General features: G+C 47.5%; 1 protein-coding gene across 3 annotated transcripts in view; it reads right to left on the reverse strand.

The window, feature by feature from the left end:
* The window catches only part of dapk1 (death-associated protein kinase 1), a 43,155-nt gene that overhangs the window by 10,550 nt on the left and 10,160 nt on the right, over positions 1–22,445 (reverse strand). For 2 of the 3 annotated variants that reach the window (XM_034541218.1, XM_034541219.1), the window contains exons 3-17: positions 15,781–16,002; positions 11,434–11,572; positions 9,687–9,816; positions 8,901–8,949; positions 8,746–8,772; positions 6,588–6,740; positions 6,156–6,201; positions 5,831–5,920; positions 4,846–4,938; positions 3,037–3,156; positions 2,194–2,292; positions 1,815–1,913; positions 1,018–1,116; positions 721–918; positions 48–245 (exon numbers count right to left, since the gene is read on the reverse strand). In XM_034541218.1, coding sequence (XP_034397109.1) covers positions 48–245; positions 721–918; positions 1,018–1,116; positions 1,815–1,913; positions 2,194–2,292; positions 3,037–3,156; positions 4,846–4,938; positions 5,831–5,920; positions 6,156–6,201; positions 6,588–6,740; positions 8,746–8,772; positions 8,901–8,949; positions 9,687–9,816; positions 11,434–11,572; positions 15,781–16,002 — 1,762 coding nt within the window. The remainder of the gene's footprint in view (positions 1–47; positions 246–720; positions 919–1,017; positions 1,117–1,814; positions 1,914–2,193; positions 2,293–3,036; positions 3,157–4,845; positions 4,939–5,830; positions 5,921–6,155; positions 6,202–6,587; positions 6,741–8,745; positions 8,773–8,900; positions 8,950–9,686; positions 9,817–11,433; positions 11,573–15,780; positions 16,003–22,445) is intronic. The other variant, XM_034541220.1, reaches the window with a different exon arrangement.

Raw genomic sequence — 22,445 nt, forward strand, 5'->3', positions numbered from 1 at the left:
GGATCAAAATAGCAGGAAGGAGACGGCCGACTCCGGTCTGTCCTCACCTTGTTGGGGAGGTCGAGGCCGGCCTTGGCGCCGCAGATCGCCGTGACGACGGGGAGGTTTCCGTCCTTGCAGGCGATGTGCAGTGGCGTGTTGCCGTGGCGATCCTGCTGGTCCATGTGGCATCGGTGTCGGAGGAGGCAGCGGACCACTTCAACCTGACACCTCCGTACCGCCAGGTGCAGCGCCGTGTGGCCGTCCTGCAGGGGTGGGGGGAGTGAGAGAGTGAGAAAGGGAGAGAGAGAGAGGGAGAGAGAGAGAGAGGGGGGGAGAGAGTGAGTGGGAGAGAGAGAGAGAGTGAGAGAAAGAGAGAGGGGGGAGATAGAGAGAGTGAGAGAATAACAGATTGAGGGAGAGAGCAAGTGTGAGAGAGAGTGAGAGAGAGAGACAGGGTAGAGTGAAGAATGGCGTGAGGGTTAGAGAGAGTGAGAGAGAGGGAGTGTGAGAGTGAGTGAGTGAGTGAGTGAGTGAGTGAGTGAGAGAGAGAAGAACGGAGGGTTGAGAGAGTGGGAGAGAGAGAGAGAGAGCGTGAGAGAGAGGAAGTGAGAGAGAGTGAAAGAGTGAGTGAGTGAGTGAGAGAGTGAGTGAAAGAGTGAGTGAGAGAGAGAGGAGAGAGAGTGAGTGAAGAACGGAGAGAGTGAGAGCGTGTGATCCACAGGAACAACGCCCTCTCACCTTGTCGGCGGCCTCCACGTCGGCGCCGTGCTCCAGCAGACACTCCACGATGTCCACGAAGCCGCGGGCGGACGCCGTCAGCAGCGCGCTCTCCCCCTCGCGGTTCTTGGCGTCGGCGTGGCAACCGGCCTGGCAGAGCGCTCTGGCCACGGGCGAGTACCCGTGCCACGCCGCGCAGTGCAGCGGGGTCTCCTGCTCCTGGGGGGGGGGGAGAAAGCGCAGAAAGAATCAAAACAAACAACAACAACAACAACAACAACCCTCTATGTGTGTGTGTGTGTGTAGACGGGTGCTTACCCTGTCCGTCAGGTCCGGGTTGGCTCGGATGCTGCACAGGTAGCTCACCACGTCCACGTTGCCGTAGCGAGCCGCCACGTGAAGAGCCGTCTCCCCGGACTGGAGGACACGTAAAAAAAAAAAAAAAAAAGAGGGTGTCAGGTCTTCTCCTCCGGGTGCAACATCCTGGTCACTCGCATACAAACGTGGAACAATGTCTTCCCAGAAAAGCTTTCACTCCAACGAGGCGTTCGGATTTTTTTTTGTCCCGCGCGAGACAGCCGTCGGACTTCTTTAGAAATCGATCCGCCGGCTTCCGACTTTAATGGCTGCCAGTCAGAGAGGAAGCTCGTGAAACGACACCCCTTAAAATAGCCTCTAATGGATCTACGCTATTGGGGGGGGGGTCTATTGGGTTATGAGGATTACGCAACAAGCTCTATCTCGTGAGTTATCGAGTAATAAAAGAAACTTTAATGATCTCGGTCGAAAATGATTGAAGAAAAAAAACTAGTAAACACACACACACACTCTCTCTCTCTCTCTCTCAGCAAGAACTGTTTCTATAGCAACAGAAAATAAGCTGATAAAATGCCATAGTAACTAGTTTTCGCTCCCCAGGTGCTCACTGTGGTGAGTGTGTGTGTGTGTGTGTATATTGTGTGTATGTGTGTCCGGGCATTTCGGAAAAAACTCAAAGTGATGCCTCTCGAGAGGTTTGATGGGTAGGAGTGTGTGAGTAATTGCCGATAGATAACGCAGCGTGACGTGTAGTCGTAAGTGTGTGTGTGTGTGTGTGTGTGTGTGTGTTGATTCACCTTATCTTGGACATCCAGAGGGCATTTCTTTTCATGGAGGAATTTCAGGGTCCCGACGTGGCCGTGTCTCGCCGCGTAGTAGATAGCGTTGGCTCCGCTCTGAAGGGAGAAGAGAAGAGAACATTCCAGGATTTATCCCTGACCTTCACCAGGTAAGGTGGTCTGCAGACCAGATGATACGAGAACCTCGAAAAAAATAAATAAAAAAGCATCGGTTTACACGTGTTGCGAATCAGCGTATGCCCGCCGGTCGCTACAGCACGTTGTTCATGCATCGATAGCGTACGTGGTCACGTTCTTCTTCTGCATCCGACGCCTTTAACTGGGCGGCCATTTAAAAAAGAAAAAAACGCGGCGACCGGCTGGATGAGCCCCTCACCTTGTCGTGGGCCTGGATCTCGGCGCCTTTCCTCATCAGCACCTCGATGATCTGAACGTTGCCACAGCCGGCCGCGATCAGGAGGGGAGGAGTCCCGTGCTGCAACGCACACACACACACACACACACACACACACACACACACACACACACACACACACACACACACACACACACACACACACACACACACACACACACACACACACACACACACACACACACACACACACACACACACACACACACACACACACACACACACACACACACACACACACACACACACACACACACACACACACACACACACACACACACACACACACACACACACACACACACACACACACACACACACACACACACACACATTACACAAAAAGAGTTCAGGAGTCACGAAAGCGAAATGTGGACGGACGTGCGTCAGGATTCTTTGAGCGTGTGCACGGTGATGGAAATGTGAGGAGGAGGAAAGAGGATGGGAGGAAATGGAGAGGACCTTTTATGGACAGGTTGCCGAACTTAAAACCACCACCTCCTCCTCCTCCTCCTCCTATGCAAAGGTACGCAACTACGACCTCCATTGTGCAATGCTCTTTTCTTACCATTAACATATTTTTAAAAACTTTTTGTGGCCCATTTCAGCATCGAAACAAACTATTTCGTACTTTTATTCACGGCAGACAGACACACAAAGAGGCCGATTTTGACCAAAGCGATTGAACCGACGCTTCCAGGTGAACATTTAAAGATTATTTTGAAGTTTATGACTTTACTTTACTTTTAATAATAATAATAATCAATAATCTATCCATGCACACTGGGGTGTGCGTCGGGTCACCTTGTTGGGCTGGTTGATGTCGTAACTGTTCAGGGAGCCGAGCAGATGCTGCAGACCGGGCACGTTGTCGTCGTTGATGGCATGGATGATGGCCTTCATCACAAAGGAGTCTTCCTCATCCTGGGGGGGGAGAGGGAGGGAGGGGGGGGGGGGGAGGGGACAGTTACATCACGGGACGGCGATCTAATCCCGGGAACGTTAATCTGGTGAATTCTTTCCATCGCCCCCCCCTTTAAGTCTCTCTTTCATCTTTCTCCAAAAATTGGCTTTTTACTTTTTGCAGCTGCACTTCATGTCAAATAATAAAAAAAAAAAAATATATAGCTTTTATTATTTATAATAACGTGACGCGGAGACCTTCAGACGGAGTCGGTCGGACGGCACATAAATCAGCCGTGACGCTCCGCTGCACAAAGAGAAGAGGACGAGAAAGGAGGGATGGAGGTGAAGAGGAGGAGGAGGAGGAGAGTTTTTATTTATTTATTCATACCAATCTACCTTTTTCTTCCCCCTCTTCTTTGATGTGTAATTAGGGCTCCCACTATTTGAAAGATCATTTTCCAGGACTTACCCAGGACCCATTAAGTGAGGATAAGTAAACTAAAGTCTGTCGCTATAACTTATCTATGAAAATATCTCTCTGCTTAGGAATTATGACAAATTGATCATCAGAAGAATATAATAATAAAAACTAACAACAACTCATCATTTTGCCCTCTCAGATGGCAATGTTATCTGTTTTTGAAATGGGAGCTCTGATGGACTAATAGTTTATTCATAGCTTAAGGACATTAGAAAAAAAAGAAAATCACTAGATAATGAGAGGGTGGTGTCCCAAACAAAAATATTTTATCTGACGTTTAGAATATAACTATCGTATCAGCAAATTATCCAGTGGACTCGTGTGTTTCTTAACATCGAGGGGAAAAAGAAAAGAAAAAAAAAAACACTTTAAAATAGGAATTTAAAAAAAGGGACATATGAATCTTACTCGACACATTTTACATCCGGTTTCAAAAGTCGCACATTTGTGTGAAATTGTCTTAATTGGACGTTTTAAAAAGAGAAGTTCTCGTTTGAAGAACATATTTGTTTAAAATAGGAGGCATAAACATGCTTAAAATCAATAAGCATCACACTCATTAGTTGCAGGCTCGTTTGCAGAATGCTGCAGCGCCGTCTGTGCACCACAGGGGGCGCTGAGCTCTACCTGCCAGCTCTACCTGTGTGACACCAGGAAGTCACAGCTACCGATGAGGGGAAACGGGGCCGTAAATGATTAATCCCGCGTGTATAGACACACATACAGGGTCTCTCGCTGTGTGCATTGCTAATGCAAAACTCAAACAAACCGGGCCTCCTCACATTGCTATAAGCTCACGCTGGTTTTAAAAGGTTACACACACACACACACACACACACACACACACACACACACACACACACACACACACACACACACACACACACACACACACACTGACATTCCAACAATTCTCCCAACACCTGACCCGTGGCTCTGGTGGGTAACAGATCCATTACACGTCGCAGCTCAAGATTCTCGGAGGGATTGTCGAGTTAGAAATACCAGAGCTGTGTAAGCGAGAGCTCGCGGTCCCGATGAGAAAATGCACTTCACTAAAGGCAATCTGAAACTCATTAAGCTGTTAATCAGGTTTAGGTTTGTATGAAAGATAACAATTAATGGCTCTCTTGTTGTGCCGCAAACCCCCAAAAATCCACTTAATGACTCTCCAGTGCTTTCGTGTCCGAGCGCAACAGAGGAATCGAACGTCCGGGGTCTCTCACCAACGTGTCGTTGCTGTGCGCCACGCTGATGTTGCTCCTGGACAGGAAGGAGCGGGACAGGCGGTTGCATAAGGAGATCAGTCGCACGGATTGCTGGGGGGGGGGGAAAAAGAGAAGAGGAAAGGACAGTTGATGAAGGAGGAGAAGTAGAACAAGTTAATGTCGAGTCGCGTTCAGCATGAAGGGAGCATGAAGGGAGCACGAAGGGAGCATGAAGGGAGCACGAAGGGAGCACAAAGGGAGCACGAAGGGAGCACGAAGGGAGCATGAAGGGAGCACGAAGGGAGCACAAAGGGAGCACGAAGGGAGCACGAAGGGAGCATGAAGGGAGCACGAAGGGAGCACAAAGGGAGCACGAAGGGAGCACGAAGGGAGCATGAAGGGATCACGAGGGGATCACGAAGGGAGCACGAAGGGAGCACGAAGGGAGCACGAAGGTATCATGAAGGGAGCATGAAGGGAGCATGAAGGGAGCACGAAGGGAGCATGAAGGGAGCACGAAGGCAGCGCGAAGGGAGCGCGAAGGGAGCATGAAGGGAGCACGAAGGGAGCACGAAGGGAGCATGAAGGGACCGTGAAGGGAGCATGAAGGGAGCATGAAGGGACCGTGAAGGGAGCATGAAGGGAGTATGAAGGGAGTATGAAGGGAGCATAAGGAGACCACAAAGGGACCATGGAGGGAGCATGAATGGACCATGAAGGGACCATGAAGAGAGCATGAAGGAAGCATGAATGGACCATGAAGGGACCACGAAGGGACCACGAAGGAACCATTAAGAGAGCATGAAGGGACCATGAAGGGACCATGAAAGGAGCATAAAGAGACCATGAAGAGACCATGAAGGGAGCATAAAGGGACCATAACGTGGCCATGAAGGGACCATGAAAAGTACATGAAGGGACCATGAAGGGAGCATGAAGGGAGCATGAAGGGACCATGAAGGGACCATAAAGGGACCATTTTTAAGCACACTTAAAAACTTACCTTCCACTTCCTGCGAGCTGCAAACTTCTTGAACTTCTCCATGTTGACGGCCGACTCCTTCCTGCTCAGCGCTTGTTGAGTGTCTTTTGGCTGATTTCACAAACATAGCAAATATATTAATATAAAAGAAGAAGAAGAAGAAGAAGAAGAAGAAGAAGAAGAAGAAGAAGAAGAAGAAGAAGAAGAAGAAGAAGAAGAAGAAGAAGAAGAAGAAGAAGAAGAAGAAGAAGAAGAAGAAGAAGAAGAAGAAGAAGAAGCTATAAAAATCAGGCTTCTTTTTTATTTATTTATAAGAACTACTGCCACAAAGTGAAAAGAGTCCCACCTTGATCCAGGGGTGCAGGAGGCTGTCCTGGATGGTCATCCTCTTTCTGGGGACAGAAACACACATTTGTTGAGTTTTGTCTTCATGTAATTTGTATTTAGAGCATTTTAACCCTTTTAAGAGAATTAATTTTTTATTATTTTTTTTCGTCACGAAACTATTAAAAGTTATGCCAAGTATTTTATTTCTAATGAAGGTAGAAAAATAAATCCATTCTAAAAAAAAATCTTTCTAAATCAGTGTGACACATCGACCTTTGTTGAACTAAAACATTTCATTTCCTTTTAGGAACTCTTCTCACTTCTCTTAAAAATAAGGTACCGGAAAGGAGTCGTCCTGCAATTCACACACGATTCATTTGTCTCCCACGCATATATAAAAATAAAAAATAAATATATACATAAAAATGTAAACTAGACACACACAACATACTTGGGGTCTTTGACGAGGAGCCTCGTGATGAAGTCTTTGGCCAACGCGCTGGTGCTGCTGAAGAACTCCTCGTCGAACGCGTAGTCGACGGCCGACACGTTGGCCAGAGTCTCCTGCTTGTTGTCGCCCAGGAAGGGAGACGCGCCGCTAAGGCTGCACAGATTAATAACAACAACAACAACAAAAAGGTTAGAGGGCGGACACGAGGGCCAACAAAGACGAAGAATACATTCAAGGGGCTGTTTACCGAGGTTCTATCTATCTATCTATCTATCTATCTATCTATCTATCTATCTTTAAATCTGCTTTAGTCTTTTAGTCTCACAGTGAGTCTCCCAAACCGCCCTCCAAACCGAAAGCACTGGAGTACTACTGGTTGATGAGTGGGGAGCTAACGGTGACTCATTCATCAAGCCTCGCTATCAAGCTGAAGTATTTGTTGTGTTACTCAAACACCGGCTCTCGGTACAGTGAATGAGGAGAGGCCTTTATGGAGGAGGTGGCAACACTCACACACACTGCAACATGCACGCATGCACACACACACACACACACACACTAATTAAGATGCCAGCTGGGACGGGCGTGGAGGTGGAGCCTGGGGGGGATGGACGTGGAGGCGGAGCCTGGGGGGAAGGACATAGAGGCAGAGCCTGGGGGGGGGGGGGGGGGGGGGGGGTCGAGCTCAAGTCGAGAAGTTAATCCATCGACTGGAGAAAAAGAGGCGCGATGAACACGTGATTAAGGCGGTAAGAATCAAGTGTTTTATTCTCCCGAAATGTTTCCCAAATGAGGCGTAAAGACGCACACGCACATCGACCCCATACCGACCCCGGGCTGTGCATTGATCGCTGTGCATTGATCGCTGTGCATTGATCGCTGTGTGGAGGCCGACGGGGATCATTCCTTTACGTGTAAGGCCACGTCAACCTCCACTTAAAACATTGCTTTCCGAATTTAACAAATGCATCTAAATCGATATATACTGTTTGAGAAAATATTTCAGGTGTCGTCGTTTGAGACGATGCCACCTGAAATATTCAAACGTTTTATAAAATTAAAAAAAGGAAACCGTAGTATAATTTGAGACTGATGGGGTCTTTTTTTTTTGCAGCTTTCATTACCTCGTAGCAGTCGAACCAGTCATGCAAAAAGCCCTCCAATTGAGAGTTTGGAAACGCTCCCAAAAAAAATCACCCCCGAATGGTTTATTTAATTATTCCTCCCACACACACACACACACACACACACACACACACACACACACACAAACACACACACACCCTCCCTCCCTCTCCTCTGTTAACAAGAGATGAGCAGTACTGTAAGTGCACCTCACGGTGCTCGGCTGTGATAATAGGCAGGGAGCGATCTATTTACAACCTTGCCAAGCAGAGCTGTGACAAATGTGTGGGTGGACAGCATGAACAAAGATGGCGCGCGCGCGTGTGTGTGTGTGTGTGTGTGTGTTTGTGTGTGTGTTCATGCATCGTTTTAAAATGGCATCCCTGTATTACCTCTGCAAAATATTTTTTTATTTTTAAAAAGGCGAATGTAATGTTGCCGGATCCTTTTTTACGTAACGGTGAGATAACGCTTTCACTCTTTTATTCACCGCGCCGTACTCCGGTGAAGCGTTTCGCGTGGGCAGAAGCTCCCCGGGGGGGGAGCGGGGGGGGCGTGCACGGCCTCGTGCGCTCTCTCGTTTCTCTCTGGAGGAAAGCGAAGGCGTGCGGGCGCTCAGAAAGGCCCTCGTAGTGAAGAGAGGAGGGCAAACGGCAGCCGACCGGCGGGGTCTTCTTTATTTATTTTCTCTATCTTTCAACCGGAAGCAGCATTTTCAACTTCCAACACATTGAAGCCGAGGTAGCAATACTACAGTGTACAAGTACACCGTTCCATGTACAGTACTGTATTAAGATATATATATATATATATATATATATATATATATATATATATATATATATATATATATATATATATATATATATATATATACACATACACACACACACATACGCAACGTCCCGAATTTACTAAACCATTGTGCAGAATCATATATATTATATTACCGGATTATAATTATTGATGCGTTAATGTGTCAGTTTAATCTAAAATTATATTACATCAAATAATGAACGACTCAGATACTTACAGGATGTAGGTTATCACGCCGACACTCCTGAGAGAGAGAGAGAGAGAGAGAGAGACATTAGCAGTGCATCATGCAAAAACAATTACTGAACAGCAGATGTTCTTCACCAACCAGCATATGTACACAGCGCTGTGTCGAGAGCTTTGTTTACTCACCACATGTCTGCCTCCAGGCCCAAAGGTTCATAGTTGACTACTTCTGGAGCTGTGAGGCAAAAAAAAAAAAAACACACAAAACAGAAGATTATTACCACACAGATTATGTCACTGTTGTTATTCTCGGTCTTACTTCCTATTCAGGGGATAATCCTGCGTACAGAGTTGAACTACAGTTCCCATCCTTTTTTTTTGGGGGGGGGGGGGGGGGGGGGGGCTTGTAAACAGGTCTAATGTGTCCAAGGAGTCAATTCCCTTTTAATCTTTAATCTGTGATCTTAAAAACGTGATCAGTCTGGAGTCACAAAGAGCACCGTTATCAATTATTCTGACGGGTTTATGGACATTTATTCGCAATCAAATGCGAGAGCGGGACTCGTTCTGTATTTGCCATAAATGCATGTTCTGTAGGCCTCATTAATGCTCATTAATGCTCATTTGGACCATTTGACTGCTGCCATCCTGTTGAACTGGGACCGGGCTCTGGTTTTGGCCCGGATGATGCTGGTAGGGGGGGGGGGGGCACTGGCATCGGGGCTGGAGGAGATATGGGAGTGTTGGCCATTAATGTGTCTATTTGTGTGTGTGTGTGTGTGTGTGTGTTGGTAAGGATGGAGCCGTTCTGATACTCTCCAGTCTATTATCAGGTTTCTCTCACCGAGTCCTGACAGCACATTTGACTTCAGCTCTCTCTGAACACAACCCCCGGGATTAAAGACAGGAAAACAGGGTGGTGCAGCCAGTGTGTGTGTGTGTGTGTACGATTCATCCACGCACAATACTGACCGACAAACTCTGGAGTTCCAAAAATGTTTTTAAAATCGTTGCCAAAATCCATCTTGTGGGCGAGGCCGAAGTCAATGAGCTTGATGCGCGGGTGAGGAACCGAGCGGTTCAGCAGCATGATGTTCTCCGGCTGGATGGATGGAGGGAGGGAGGGAGAGAGAGAGGGAGGGAGGGAGGGCGAGGGAGAGAGGGAGGGAGAGAGGGATCAAGAGAGAGAGGGAGGGAGAGCAGAGAGAGAGGGAGAAAGAGGTAGCAAGAGAGCAGCGAGAGAACGAGAGAGAGGGAAAGGGAGAGAGGGAGGGAGAGAGGGAGCAAGAGAGAGAGGGAGGGAGAGAGAGAGGTAGCGAGAGAGCAGCGAGAGAACGAGAGAGGGAGCAAGAGAGAGAATGAGTGAGAGAGAGAGGGAAAGGGAGAGAGAGAGAGCGAGGGAGAGAGAGCGAGAGAGAGGGAAAGGGAGAGAGGGAGAGAGATCAAGAGAGAGCGAGGGAGAGAGAGAGCGAGAGAGCAGTGAGAGAACAAGAGAGAGGGAAAGGGAGAGAGGGAGAGAGAGCAAGAGAGAGCGAGGGAGAGAGAGAGCGAGAGAGAGGGAAAGGGAGAGAGAGAGAGCGAGGGAGAAGGAGCAAGAGAGAGGGAGAGGGAGAGAGCAGTCAGATGTACATTTTTATAAAAGATAAAACATGCTTTGCATCAAGTCAACATTTCACCGTGACTTCAAAGACAAACAGTTCAAAACAAGGACAAACGTTGACGTAGGCGGAGTCACACCGAGTGTCAACAACAGAGCAGCAGGGTCGGACAGGAAGGAGGCGCATCATGGAAATCTCATGCAAAAGGGCACAAAACTCTTTCCTGGAGAGGAAGCGAGAGACGAGGACGCCGGACGCCATCGTCTTCTCGGGGACGCCGACATCTTTTCCCCCCCGGACCTCGTCCCTCCTCCACAAACATCGATACGCTCGTCAAACGGCACAAACAACGAGGGAAAGTGTGTCATTTTTATCTCGTCATCATATTTTGTAGCGACTCAAACAGCTTAAAAAAAGTACAGCGGGAGCGATTGAGTTTATTAAATCGATCGTCAGAATCGGCTTTTATCGGCAGCTATTTCGACGATCCACGATGAAAATAAATCAGATCAAAAGACTTTTTGTTGCAATCAAAACACTGAAAGTGTTTAAAAAGTAGCAAAAAAAAAAAGGAGTAATAATCCGATTATATAATACACTATGGTGTTTTTCTGCTTCAGGTCTACACTCAGCGAGCCTTCGCGGAGCGGCATGTTTATTATAATCAATCAACGGTATTGATCGCGAAGGTCCCGAACTCCGCTGGATGATTTGCTGAACGATGGTTCCCGAGAGTCGGAGGAGTCGGGTCTGGCCCGTCCATTCTGAAGGCGCCATTGGTGCTTCCGTGAGTGGACGACCGATCGATGGTATTGATCGGGATCCACAACAAATATATATATATATATATATATATATATATATATATATATATATAATATATATAAGATGGGATTGGGAATAAGATGGGATTTGTAGTTTTTTTTTATAGATATATTATTGTAGCGTCAACTACCATGAAAAAAAAAAAAAAAGATTGGCAAAATAGGTGTAATTTAAAATGATATTCAATCAATCGACTCCTCTTTTCATCTCTAATGTCCAAACCTGTTGCATGTTATTGGCGTGTACAATAAATTGAAGCACACGACTGATGATGATGATGATGATGATGATCGTACCTTAAGGTCAAAGTGGGCGATTTGTTTGGCGTGCAGGTAGAAGACACCGTCCAGGATCTGCTTGAGGAACTGAGTGGCTTCCTCCTCGCTGAGCGACTCCTTCTCTGCCAGGAAGTCGAAGAGCTCGCCGCCGGCCACGCTGGACGAGGAGGGGGGGGGGGGGGGGGAAATAATTCAGATGTGAGATCTCTCAGAGAGCCAGCTACAAATCCCCAGAGCTGAGCTGATGTAATCTGATCATCCCGGCGCGTTACATCCCGACTAGTTTACATTTTAACCACCGATAAACTTCTTTAAATTAAATCCTCTCCATTAAAAACAAGGATGAGAGAGAAGGGGTGAAGGAGAGAGCTGAGGAGAGAGGAAGGGTGACGGAGAGAGCTGAGGAAAGAGGAAGGGTGAAGGAGAGAGCTGAGGAGAGAGGAAGGAAGGGTGACGGAGAGGGCTGAAGAGAGAGGAAGGGTGAAGGAGAGAGCTGAGGAGAGAGGAAGGGGTGAAGGAGAGAGCTGAGGAAAGAGGAAGGGTGAAGGAGAGAGCTGAGGAGAGAGGAAGGAAGGGTGACGGAGAGGGCTGAAGAGAGAGGAAGGGTGAAGGAGAGAGCTGAGGAGAGAGGAAGGGGTGAAGGAGAGAGCTGAGGAAAGAGGAAGGGTGAAGGAGAGAGCTGAGGAGAGAGGAAGGAAGGGTGACGGAGAGGGCTGAAGAGAGGAAGGGTGAAGGAGAGAGCTGAGGAGAGAGGAAGGGGTGAAGGAGAGAGCTGAGGAAAGAGAGGAAGGGTGAAGGAGAGAGCTGAGGAAAGAGAGGAAGGGTGAAGAAGAGAGCTGAGGAGAGAGGAAGGAAGGGTGACGGAGAGAGCTGAGGAAAGAGGAAGGGTGAAGGAGAGAGCTGAGGAGAGAGGAAGGGGTGAAGGAGAGAGCTGAGGAGAGAGGAAGGGTGAAGGAGAGAGCTGAGGAGAGAGGAAGGAAGGGTGACGGAGAGAGCTGAGGAAAGAGGAAGGGTGAAGGAGAGACCTTAGGAGAGACGAAGGAAGGGTGAAGTAGAGAGCTGAGGAAAGAGAGGAAGGGTGAAGAAGAGAGCTGAGGAGAGAGGAAGGAAGGGTGACGGAGAGAGCTGAGGAAAGAGGAAGGGTGAAGGAGAGAGCTGAGGAGAGAGGAAGGGGTGAAGGAGAGAGCTGAGGAAAGAGAGGAAGGGTGAAGGAGAGAGCTGAGGAGAGAGGAAGGGTGAAGGAGAGAGCTGAGGAGAGAGGAAGGAAGGGTGACGGAGAGAGCTGAGGAAAGAGGAAGGGTGAAGGAGAGACCTTAGGAGAGACGAAGGAAGGGTGAAGTAGAGAGCTGAGGAAAGAGAGGAAGGGTGAAGGAGAGAGCTGAGGAGAGAGGAAGGGTGAAGGAGAGAGCTGAGGAGAGAGGAAGGAAGGGTGACGGAGAGAGCTGAGGAAAGAGGAAGGGTGAAGGAGAGACCTTAGGAGAGACGAAGGAAGGGTGAAGTAGAGAGCTGAGGAGAGAGGAAGGGTGACGGAGAGAGCTGAGGAGAGAGGAAGGGTGAAGGAGAGAGCCGGGGAGAGAGGAAGGGTGAAGGAGAGAGCTGAGGAGAGAGGAAGGGTGACGGAGAGAGCTGAGGAGAGAGGAAGGGTGAAGGAGAGAGCCGGGGAGAGAGGAAGGGTGAAGGAGAGAGCTGAGGAGAGAGGAAGGGTGAAGGAGAGAGCCGGGGAGAGAGGAAGGGGTGAAGGAGAGAGCCGAGGAGAGAGGAAGGGTGAAGGAGAGAGCTGAGGAGAGAGGAAGGGGTGAAGGAGAGAGCTGAGGAAAGAGAGGTGAAGGAGAGAGCTGAGGAAAGAGAGGAAGGGTGAAGAAGAGAGCTGAGGAGAGAGGAAGGAAGGGTGATGGAGAGAGCTGAGGAAAGAGGAAGGGTGAAGGAGAGAGCTGAGGAGAGAGGAAGGGGCGAAGGAGAGCTGAGGAAAGAGAGGAAGGGTGAAGGAGAGAGCTGAGGAGAGAGGAAGGGTGAAGGAGAGAGCTGAGGAGAGAGGAAGGAAGGGTGACGGAGAGAGCTGAGGAAAGAGGAAGGGTGAAGGAGAGACCTTAGGAGAGACGAAGGAAGGGTGAAGTAGAGAGCTGAGGAAAGAGAGGAAGGGTGAAGAAGAGAGCTGAGGAGAGAGGAAGGGTGAAGGAGAGAGCTGAGGAAAGAGGAAGGGTGAAGAAGAGAGCTGAGGAGAGAGGAAGGGTGAAGGAGAGAGCTGAGGAAAGAGAGGAAGGGTGAAGAAGAGAGCTGAGGAGAGAGGAAGGAAGGGTGACGGAGAGAGCTGAGGAAAGAGGAAGGGTGAAGGAGAGAGCTGAGGAGAGAGGAAGGGGTGAAGGAGAGAGCTGAGGAAAGAGAGGAAGGGTGAAGGAGAGAGCTGAGGAGAGAGGAAGGGTGAAGGAGAGAGCTGAGGAGAGAGGAAGGAAGGGTGACGGAGAGAGCTGAGGAAAGAGGAAGGGTGAAGGAGAGACCTTAGGAGAGACGAAGGAAGGGTGAAGTAGAGAGCTGAGGAAAGAGAGGAAGGGTGAAGGAGAGAGCTGAGGAGAGAGGAAGGGTGAAGGAGAGAGCTGAGGAGAGAGGAAGGAAGGGTGACGGAGAGAGCTGAGGAAAGAGGAAGGGTGAAGGAGAGACCTTAGGATAGACGAAGGAAGGGTGAAGTAGAGAGCTGAGGAGAGAGGAAGGGTGACGGAGAGAGCTGAGGAGAGAGGAAGGGTGAAGGAGAGAGCCGGGGAGAGAGGAAGGGTGAAGGAGAGAGCTGAGGAGAGAGGAAGGGTGAAGGAGAGAGCCGGGGAGAGAGGAAGGGGTGAAGGAGAGAGCCGAGGAGAGAGGAAGGGTGTATAGCCGAGCGTCCACTCGGCCGTACAAACGTGCATCAATATATGGGAGGAATGTAAATTAAAGTGGAAAATTACATTCCAGTAGCCGATCTCAAGATCTATTTAAACGCTTTACAGTATCATCTGGATACAACTAAGAACCAATTAAAGCCTCCTCAAATGTTTCTGCAGGAATTAGAACTACAGAGAGACACACGAGCACTACTCGACCCTTTAAAAAGGAGGAAACACTACTCCTCCTCCTCCTCCTCCTCCTCCTCCTCCTCCTCCTCCTCCTCCTCCTCCTCCTCCTCAGTGGTTAACAGGGTGTTAACGCACAATCACAGACAGGACAGAAGCTTCCTGTCTGAACATGCCTCCGCTGTCACGGTTGTACATTTACCCAGGGTGCACTAGGGTGGGGGGGGGGGGTGGGGTGGGGTGGGAAGGGAGAGTAGATGTGGAGGACAATAGGGACACGACACAGATCTGAATATTTTGTTATTATCCAGCATGAAACTTGTTGTTTTACCTGCTGGGCACTATGATGATCCCCCCCCCCCCCCCCCCCCCCGACCAGCTCTGAATGCTAATTCAGTGGTTTTAAATAATTCACTCTTCAAAACGCCACATCGTCTCCTCCCCTGGACGACCTTCAGCGAATCAACCGCTAAAGTCGGCCCTGATGTTTTATTTTGAGTAACAATGAGTCGCTGGTGTTGCTTCACTCAGGAAAGCCGTCTGTCCGCCCTGACGGCTGTGTTTCTGTGATGCATGAAGTTGGCGGGTTTGGGAGGCGGGTCGCTTTTGTGGCTTTCATAACAGGTTTTAATTTTATATATATATATATCAAAATAAATTAAAAAATATATATTTATTTATATATATAAATAAATAAATAATATATATTTTTTATATATATAAAAATAAATAAATAAATAATATATATCATTAAACGGCTCGCTAACGATAAATAAGATCTTATTTCCACTGCTGAGCTAAAAGCTAACGCTGTTAGTTGAAGGTCGTCCTGCCCCCTCTGAAAGGTGACCTTTCTGGTCGAGGCGCACCCCGTTCTGCTTTCGTGCGTGTGTGTATATTAATATATATTTTTGTCGTGAATGAGCTGGATTATAATTGTAACGTAAACACGAACGATCTCCCAGCGTTTTTTTCCACCTGAGCTGGTCGGACTGGTTTGACTGGTTTGAGCTCCGTGTGGCCACACGACACCGCCGAGGAGGTTCCAGCTACGGGCGCAGTTTACAATCTACCTGGAAAAACCTGTCGCTACGATGACTCGTGACCACTATTGCACAGTTTTGTTGTTGTTGTTGTCGTTATTTTAAATTTGATTTCACACATTGAAGTTTAGTTCAAGCGTCACGAGAACTGAAAACTGAAGGAAGCTGTACAAAAGTTTATTTTTTATTAAATCTGGGCTCTTGTGAGTCCCTCCACACATTTTTTTTTGCCTTTCAGGTTGTGACTGAAACGCACGAGAAACAGACTAAAGGCCACTCACAGCTCCAGGATGAGGATGACGTCCGCCTTGTTCTCGAACACCTCGTGGAGCGTGATGACGTTGGGGTGCTGGATCTCCTTCAGGATGCTCACCTCGCGCTCGATGTCGTCCCTCGTCACGCCTCGCCGGCTCGACTTGCTGCGCCGCTTCTTGATGGATTTGGCGGCGTAATCCACGCCCGTGCCCCTGTGCCGGCATCTTCTGACCACAGCAAACTGGCCGCTAGCGAGGATGGGGGAGAGGGGGGAGGGAAAGGTTGTCAAAAGATGTCGTCTGGCCTTGAAACGTCGATATATAGAATAAATAATAAAGAAAATCTGCCTATAAACACCTCTAAAGATCGCTCAGTAACGTGGTATATTTTATTTGTTTGATCCGTACAACCTTTGGACAGAGCCAGGCTAGCTGGTTCCCTCCGCTTCCAGTCTTTATGCTAAGCTAAGCTAAGCTAACGGGCTGCTGGCTACAGATGGATAGCATTTTGAGAGTGAGAGTACAACTCTTTCATGAACAAATAAGACCACCAATAAAGACAGAATTTTATGACAATTAATATAATTTAAAAAAGGAGCAGCGCAGCCGACGATACAAACTGACAGAAAAATAAACAATTGACCGATAAATAAAATAGAAATAGATGTTAGTGAACCCATCAATCAGTATTAAAAGAAGCCGCCGCCCTGCTTTTTGTAAACACGGAAATCGGAGCCGAAGAAAGGAGTGGGCAGGATAATTAACAAAAGAAAAGACAATAAAACGGTTGTTCGGGGAACTGCTTTAATTAATAACTGGCTGACGCATCGTGCTCGACGACGCCCCGGATACCAGAAATAGCCCTGGAAGCTGAATTAAAAAATAAATAAATAAATAAAGACACAAGAATGTATTCGTGGTGGAAATCGTGGGCGAAACCCGTGGAAGTGTTCACTGCCACGTTAAAAAAAAACATAGTAAATAAAAATGATAATCCACGTCATTTACAGGAGCCCCGATTACTACACAACACCTGCCCTCGTGTGAATGATGTGAAATCACAAATTCTTTAAAAGAGGATTTGTTGATTAGCAAAATTAACTGACTGGTTTGGTTTTAGCTTTTAATGTGTGTGTGTGTGTGTGTGTGTGTGTGTGTGTGAGAGAGAGAGAGAGAGTGTGAGTGAGTGAGTGAGTGAGTGAGTGAGTGAGTGAGTGAGTGAGTGAGTGAGTGAGTGAGTGAGTGAGTGAGTGAGTGAGTGAGTGAGTGAGTGTGTGTGTGTGTGTGTGTGTGGTGATAAATAACTGAATATTTGGATGTTTTTAAACAAAACAAGCCATTTAAAAAGAGTCTTTAGGAAAATGAGAGGAACACTTTTAGCCAACATTTATATATTTTTTTAAAGACTCAACATGAAGAAGCAACATCAGAATAATAGTAATAATAATAATAATACTAATAATAATAATAATAATGTTCCCCTATGAAGCATTCTTGCTAAAATAAATATCAGTCTTTTGTGTAATTTTGACCAACATGATTTGGATCCCAGTCAGCTCACCTGCCCAGGTGTGGCTTCCCCACTACACTCTATACTTCGGTGGGTTGGCGTGGAAACGTGTGCAGCCTTCATAGACCTTTTTGAGTGGCAGGGAGAGCCTCGAGTGACATTTTTAGCCCGACAAAAAGTCCACCGTCACCACTCCATCCATTGAACGCCGCTGTCCGACTGGATTACCGTCGCCTCCACCAAAACACTCGGAGGGGGAAAGCGAGGACACTTGGCTGAGGGCTGTTAACGCCTCCGCCGATTGGGCCTCGTCGCGGCCCTGGCAATCATTTAGCACTTAGTGTACCGAACACCCACAGAGGGAGGGAGAGAACAAGGGAGTAGGGGGGGGGGGGGGGGCGCATTCTGTCTCGTGTTTTTTTTTTCCTTTTCGTTTCCATCCAAGCCCAGATTTTCACACAGATTTACAGCTTTATGGCAGAAGCTTCCACACAGAGTCAGATCCCTGCGCCGTCATCCGACTCCCACAGTCCCAATATTTGAGGGGTGAACACAGGAACCAGACTAAAGAGAAATAAGGCCTCGTCACCCTGCTCTGACCCCTCCCCCCCCCGATCAGTGGTGTCTGAGGCCACGCCCACATCCATGTGGTATATATACACAAACCGCCGTTTAAATTAATTTTTTTGATTGACGAGGAAATAAATAAGTCTGCAGATGAGTCAACGCTGACAATAAATCATTGCCGTCACACAACAGCGCCCAAAAAAAAAAAAAAAAAAGGCACTCTTGATCAATTACCAATACGATACTTGTGGAGTTGGCCCTCACAAAATAAGCAAAATAAGAGAGGGAATTCGGAGGCCTCAAAAAAGCCAATATACTATATTCCAATATACATTTCTATCATCTGGTTTAACAGGGGATTAGTGTGAATACGGTCCGAGCCTCATATCACAGTCGACCACTTTAAAACTGACACACGCGCTGAAAGGGAAGCGATCCGACTCCGACGGTGTGAGAACCGAACCACCGACTGGCTCGAAAAAAAAGGGAACGACGTCTCTTTGAGGAAGCGACTGAACCAGAAGACACGAAGCAGACGCCGTGAAGAGGAAGAGCGCTTCCTCACGCTAATGACGCTCCCACCCCCACTCAGTCTGGCTGTCAGTCAGGCATCGATCGTGCAGACAGCAGGGACAGAAACATCAGGGTCTAAGGATCTGTGTGTATGTGTGTAGTGTTATTACACATGCAGGTATTAGGCCTCAAAAGGATAAATCACTTAAGCTGTAAAAAGGTCAAGTTTAGACAGCCACGTGATGAGAATGCTCGTCTGCATCCGATGGACCTGAAGGTTCAGCGGCGAGAAAAACCAGAAGGCCCAAGAAAAAAACAACAACAAGTCGCTTCCCCTTCCTTCAAACTTTCCACAGCTGAAGGTTCACACGGAGGAAAAGTGTGACGTGTGAAAACGCCGTCGAAGGATGAGAAAGGAGAACACACACACACACCGGTTTCCTGTTAGCGATCATACACACACACACACACACACATATATATACACACACACACACATATATACACACACACACACACACTTGTTCAACCTTTTAAGATGAAGCAATCTGCCACATTTCATAAAAATAAAAACGATGGGAAAAGTTGAGCCCAGCGACTAGAGCCAGTGGCCTGTGGGAAAGCGAGCCCACCCTTTGTGAACGAGCTGCACACGCATACAAACAAGGGGGGGGGGGCATCGGTTCAACAGAGCAAGGCAGCAAAGGGAAACCAAACCTCCACCCCACCCGTACGATAGGCCCCCTCATGATTAGCAGAGGCTAGCTGGGAAACCCCTCTCATCCTCCAGGGGATGTCGACGGGAGAGCACCGACTTGCTGCTGAGCAATCGCAAAAAAAAAGAAAGATGGGGCAGAAAATTAATGAGCAGGCAGAGAAGAAAATACGCCTTCCCTGGGAATCGCTGACAAACAGAGGCGGGGGGGGGGGGGGGAGGCTGTTTCTCAAGAGCCCCCCCCCCCGCCCCCCAGATAGTCTGCAGGATCAAGTTGCTGCGTTTCCCTTTTGTACCTTTGTGGTGCTTTAAAGCACGGACAAGGCTTCCTGCTTTTGGCCTACTTGTTTCTGTAAAGCCACTGGAGAGAGAGAGAGGGGGGGACGGGGGGAGGGGGGGGGGGGGGGGGGACGGGGGGTATTGGGAGCTGGTTGGGAAAGGAGGAGAGGTTTGTTTGTGTCTACCGGAGAGCCTTGCATTACCCAACACTGTTATTATATTATTATATCATCAGTGGAAATACGCGGTGGCGGTCAACAGATTTATTTTCCGCACGCTTCTTCCTCTCAACCGCCCCGTGCACGAGCATGGGAGCGACAATCGCGTACACACACACACACGCACATAAAACACACATACACAGGTACAAAGTATCCGACGCCGCTCGCACTCAATTTGCATGCAAGGCCGCTGCAGACTCGGCAAATTGTTGCTTCAAAAGCGCCCCGGACTGCACAAAAAAAGGTCCTTCGTTATCATAAAACACCTTTAAAAAGGAGACGCTGCAGATATTGGCTCAGGTGACTTCTTACGAGTCACCTTGGAAAAGTAGCAGCTGCTAAGTGGACGTAATGCGTTGAAGCAGAACTTATTAAATCGATTGGTAGAACATCGGTTTATTCACAAAAGACAAAGATTTGCTGCGTTTCGCTATAATATGATAATACAATACGCCATCGTTGTTATTGATATCTTTGGGTTGTGGGGACTGTTGACTTTGCCTCAGGCTTCAGGTACTACTGACAGTGTACTTTTGAACTTCCTTTAAAAAGTATTGAGGAAGCTACACGTTGGGAGTCGCCCGCTCACTCTTCATGCAATCGTTTCTTGATGCGATTCCAGATATCTATACGAATTACTACGAGTGTGTGTGTGTGTGTGTGTGTGTGTGTGTGTGTGTGTGTGTGTGTGGGGGTGGGGGGTCGTGTTGAGGAGCCAAGCTTCCTCGGTGAGAACGAGGTGATAACAAGCTCAGTGTGAAGTTCAAGTCACCGACGACACAAGGGCGTCTGGCACAGCTTGTGCTGACAGCAGCTGAAGATGACACACGAGCAGCTACTCTTCACACACACACACACACACACACACACACACACAAAGCACTACCTGCCTAGAAAATCTGTATCTTAGACGCATGCTCCAGTTGGCTTTTAGGATCTCCTCCACGCTGCTAAAATGCAGGAAGTGAACGAGGTACATTTCCCCGAACCGAAGCTCATTCTCGTCTGGACGGCGTTGGATGGAAAATCATTTACTTAATGACAATAATTCAGTATGCGAAGTGATTCCTTTGGGACTGGGCTGGGAAAGGAAGAGTATGGTACCCTTGTGACCTTTGCCACAATCCATCGATACATTGCAGCCTTTTAAATACAGCATACACTCTCGTGGGAGTATAGTGTATGCATTTCATGACACACACACACACACACACACACACACACACACACACACACACACACACACACACACACACAGACACACCCAAAACATATCCCTAGGATTAATGAACAGCCCTGCTTGCAACAGACCGTCTGTGAGGTAATGGTTAAAACATCTGATGGTTAAAACATCTGAGCTTTTAAGTAGCTGCTCCCGACAGAAAATTAAAACATTTAAAACAAAAGCCACATCATGATGTGAACACATATTATTATTATTATCATAGAAAGATATTTAAATCTACATGTAAGCACTTAAATTGTGGTTTCATTGATACAGATGCAACATCGTGGTCTGATGATAATTTGTATTAATTAGGGATTAAAAATCGGTCAATTTGTTTTAAAATCTTAAAACTATAAAACCACATAATGTAAAAATTAATTAATTAATTAGTCATTAACGGCCCCGCTAACTTCCAAAAATCACAATATAGGACGAAGCGAAAATAAATGTCTTCACCGCAAGAAAAACATTAATTTTCAAGTTTCTCGTAGTCGATTTAGCTCCCCGAAGGATACGACACGGTGCACCTCTCCTTCACGACTGTGAGCCAGCTATTGATCAGCTATTGATCGGCTATTGATCGGCTATTGATCGGCTCCGAGCGCGACTACCGCGAAATACGAGCGGGCTGCTGAAAAAGCTGAAACGTGTGAACTCACCAACAGTTCGGTCTCCTTTGGTGTGAACCGCAGAACTGTAAAATAAAATCACATGATTTGAAGTCACGTGACTTTTGTTCAACTTTGAGTTTTTTTAGAATGATGAGCCTTTGACGCCCTCCTCTCGGACAGCCCATAATGTACGAAAAAAACACCGCAACGTTTGGCCGATGGGATCGAGTGCGATCCGGCTTCGAAAAGACAATCTGCAGCAGGTGTAATCGAGATGTTATTATAATATAACTCTGCAATTTCTGTTTTAAAAACCCCGGTGAGTGCATTGCGTAACTGGGCTGAAGTGCTTCAAGGTTTGCAGTAACAACAACAACAACAACAACAGCAGCCGGTCTCAGCAAATCAATATATGTGATTCGAAAGAAAACTAGCGAGCTCGCCACTGCTTACTGGAAGAGTGTGGAAGATATACTTATTTGTATTTATTAATTAGGTGAAGGACAGAAACTGTTTGTGTTGACATTAAATGTTGTTTGAAGGTTTTTTAACCCAACCTTTCAAAACGCAAATGGGAATTCGCCCGGCAGACGTTTTATGGGTTTGGTGATGCACTTGATGGCTTTAAAACAACAACAAAAACAGGACAAACAAGGGCTTTTGGACCAAAAAAAGGCATTTGGATAAAACCTTGGACGAGATTGCGCAATGATGCTTTTTTGCTTTTCAAAATAAGAAATTCATATTTCATGGGGATAAAAATAAATGGTTTTTTTTTTTTTTTAATTTCTTTTTTTAGAGAAACAACCACCATTCCTTCCAACCGTGCAGCCCGGTGAGAAAGTGGGTTTGGTGTATCCCCCCATCCCCCCATCTCCATCTTCACATGAAAATAAAAAATAAAAGCCCGGTCACTCCAATTACAGTCCTGCTTCTCCAGTTGATTGAATAGTCTTCGGCTCACAGGGGGCAGAATAAAAGCCCTCGGGGGGCTCTGCACACCGTCCTTTGCCCGCGAGTCCGACTTCACCACGCCAAGTCGCCTAAC

Source organism: Cyclopterus lumpus, chromosome 9 (genome assembly GCF_009769545.1).
Source record: "Cyclopterus lumpus isolate fCycLum1 chromosome 9, fCycLum1.pri, whole genome shotgun sequence".
Classification (NCBI taxonomy): domain Eukaryota; kingdom Metazoa; phylum Chordata; class Actinopteri; order Perciformes; family Cyclopteridae; genus Cyclopterus; species Cyclopterus lumpus.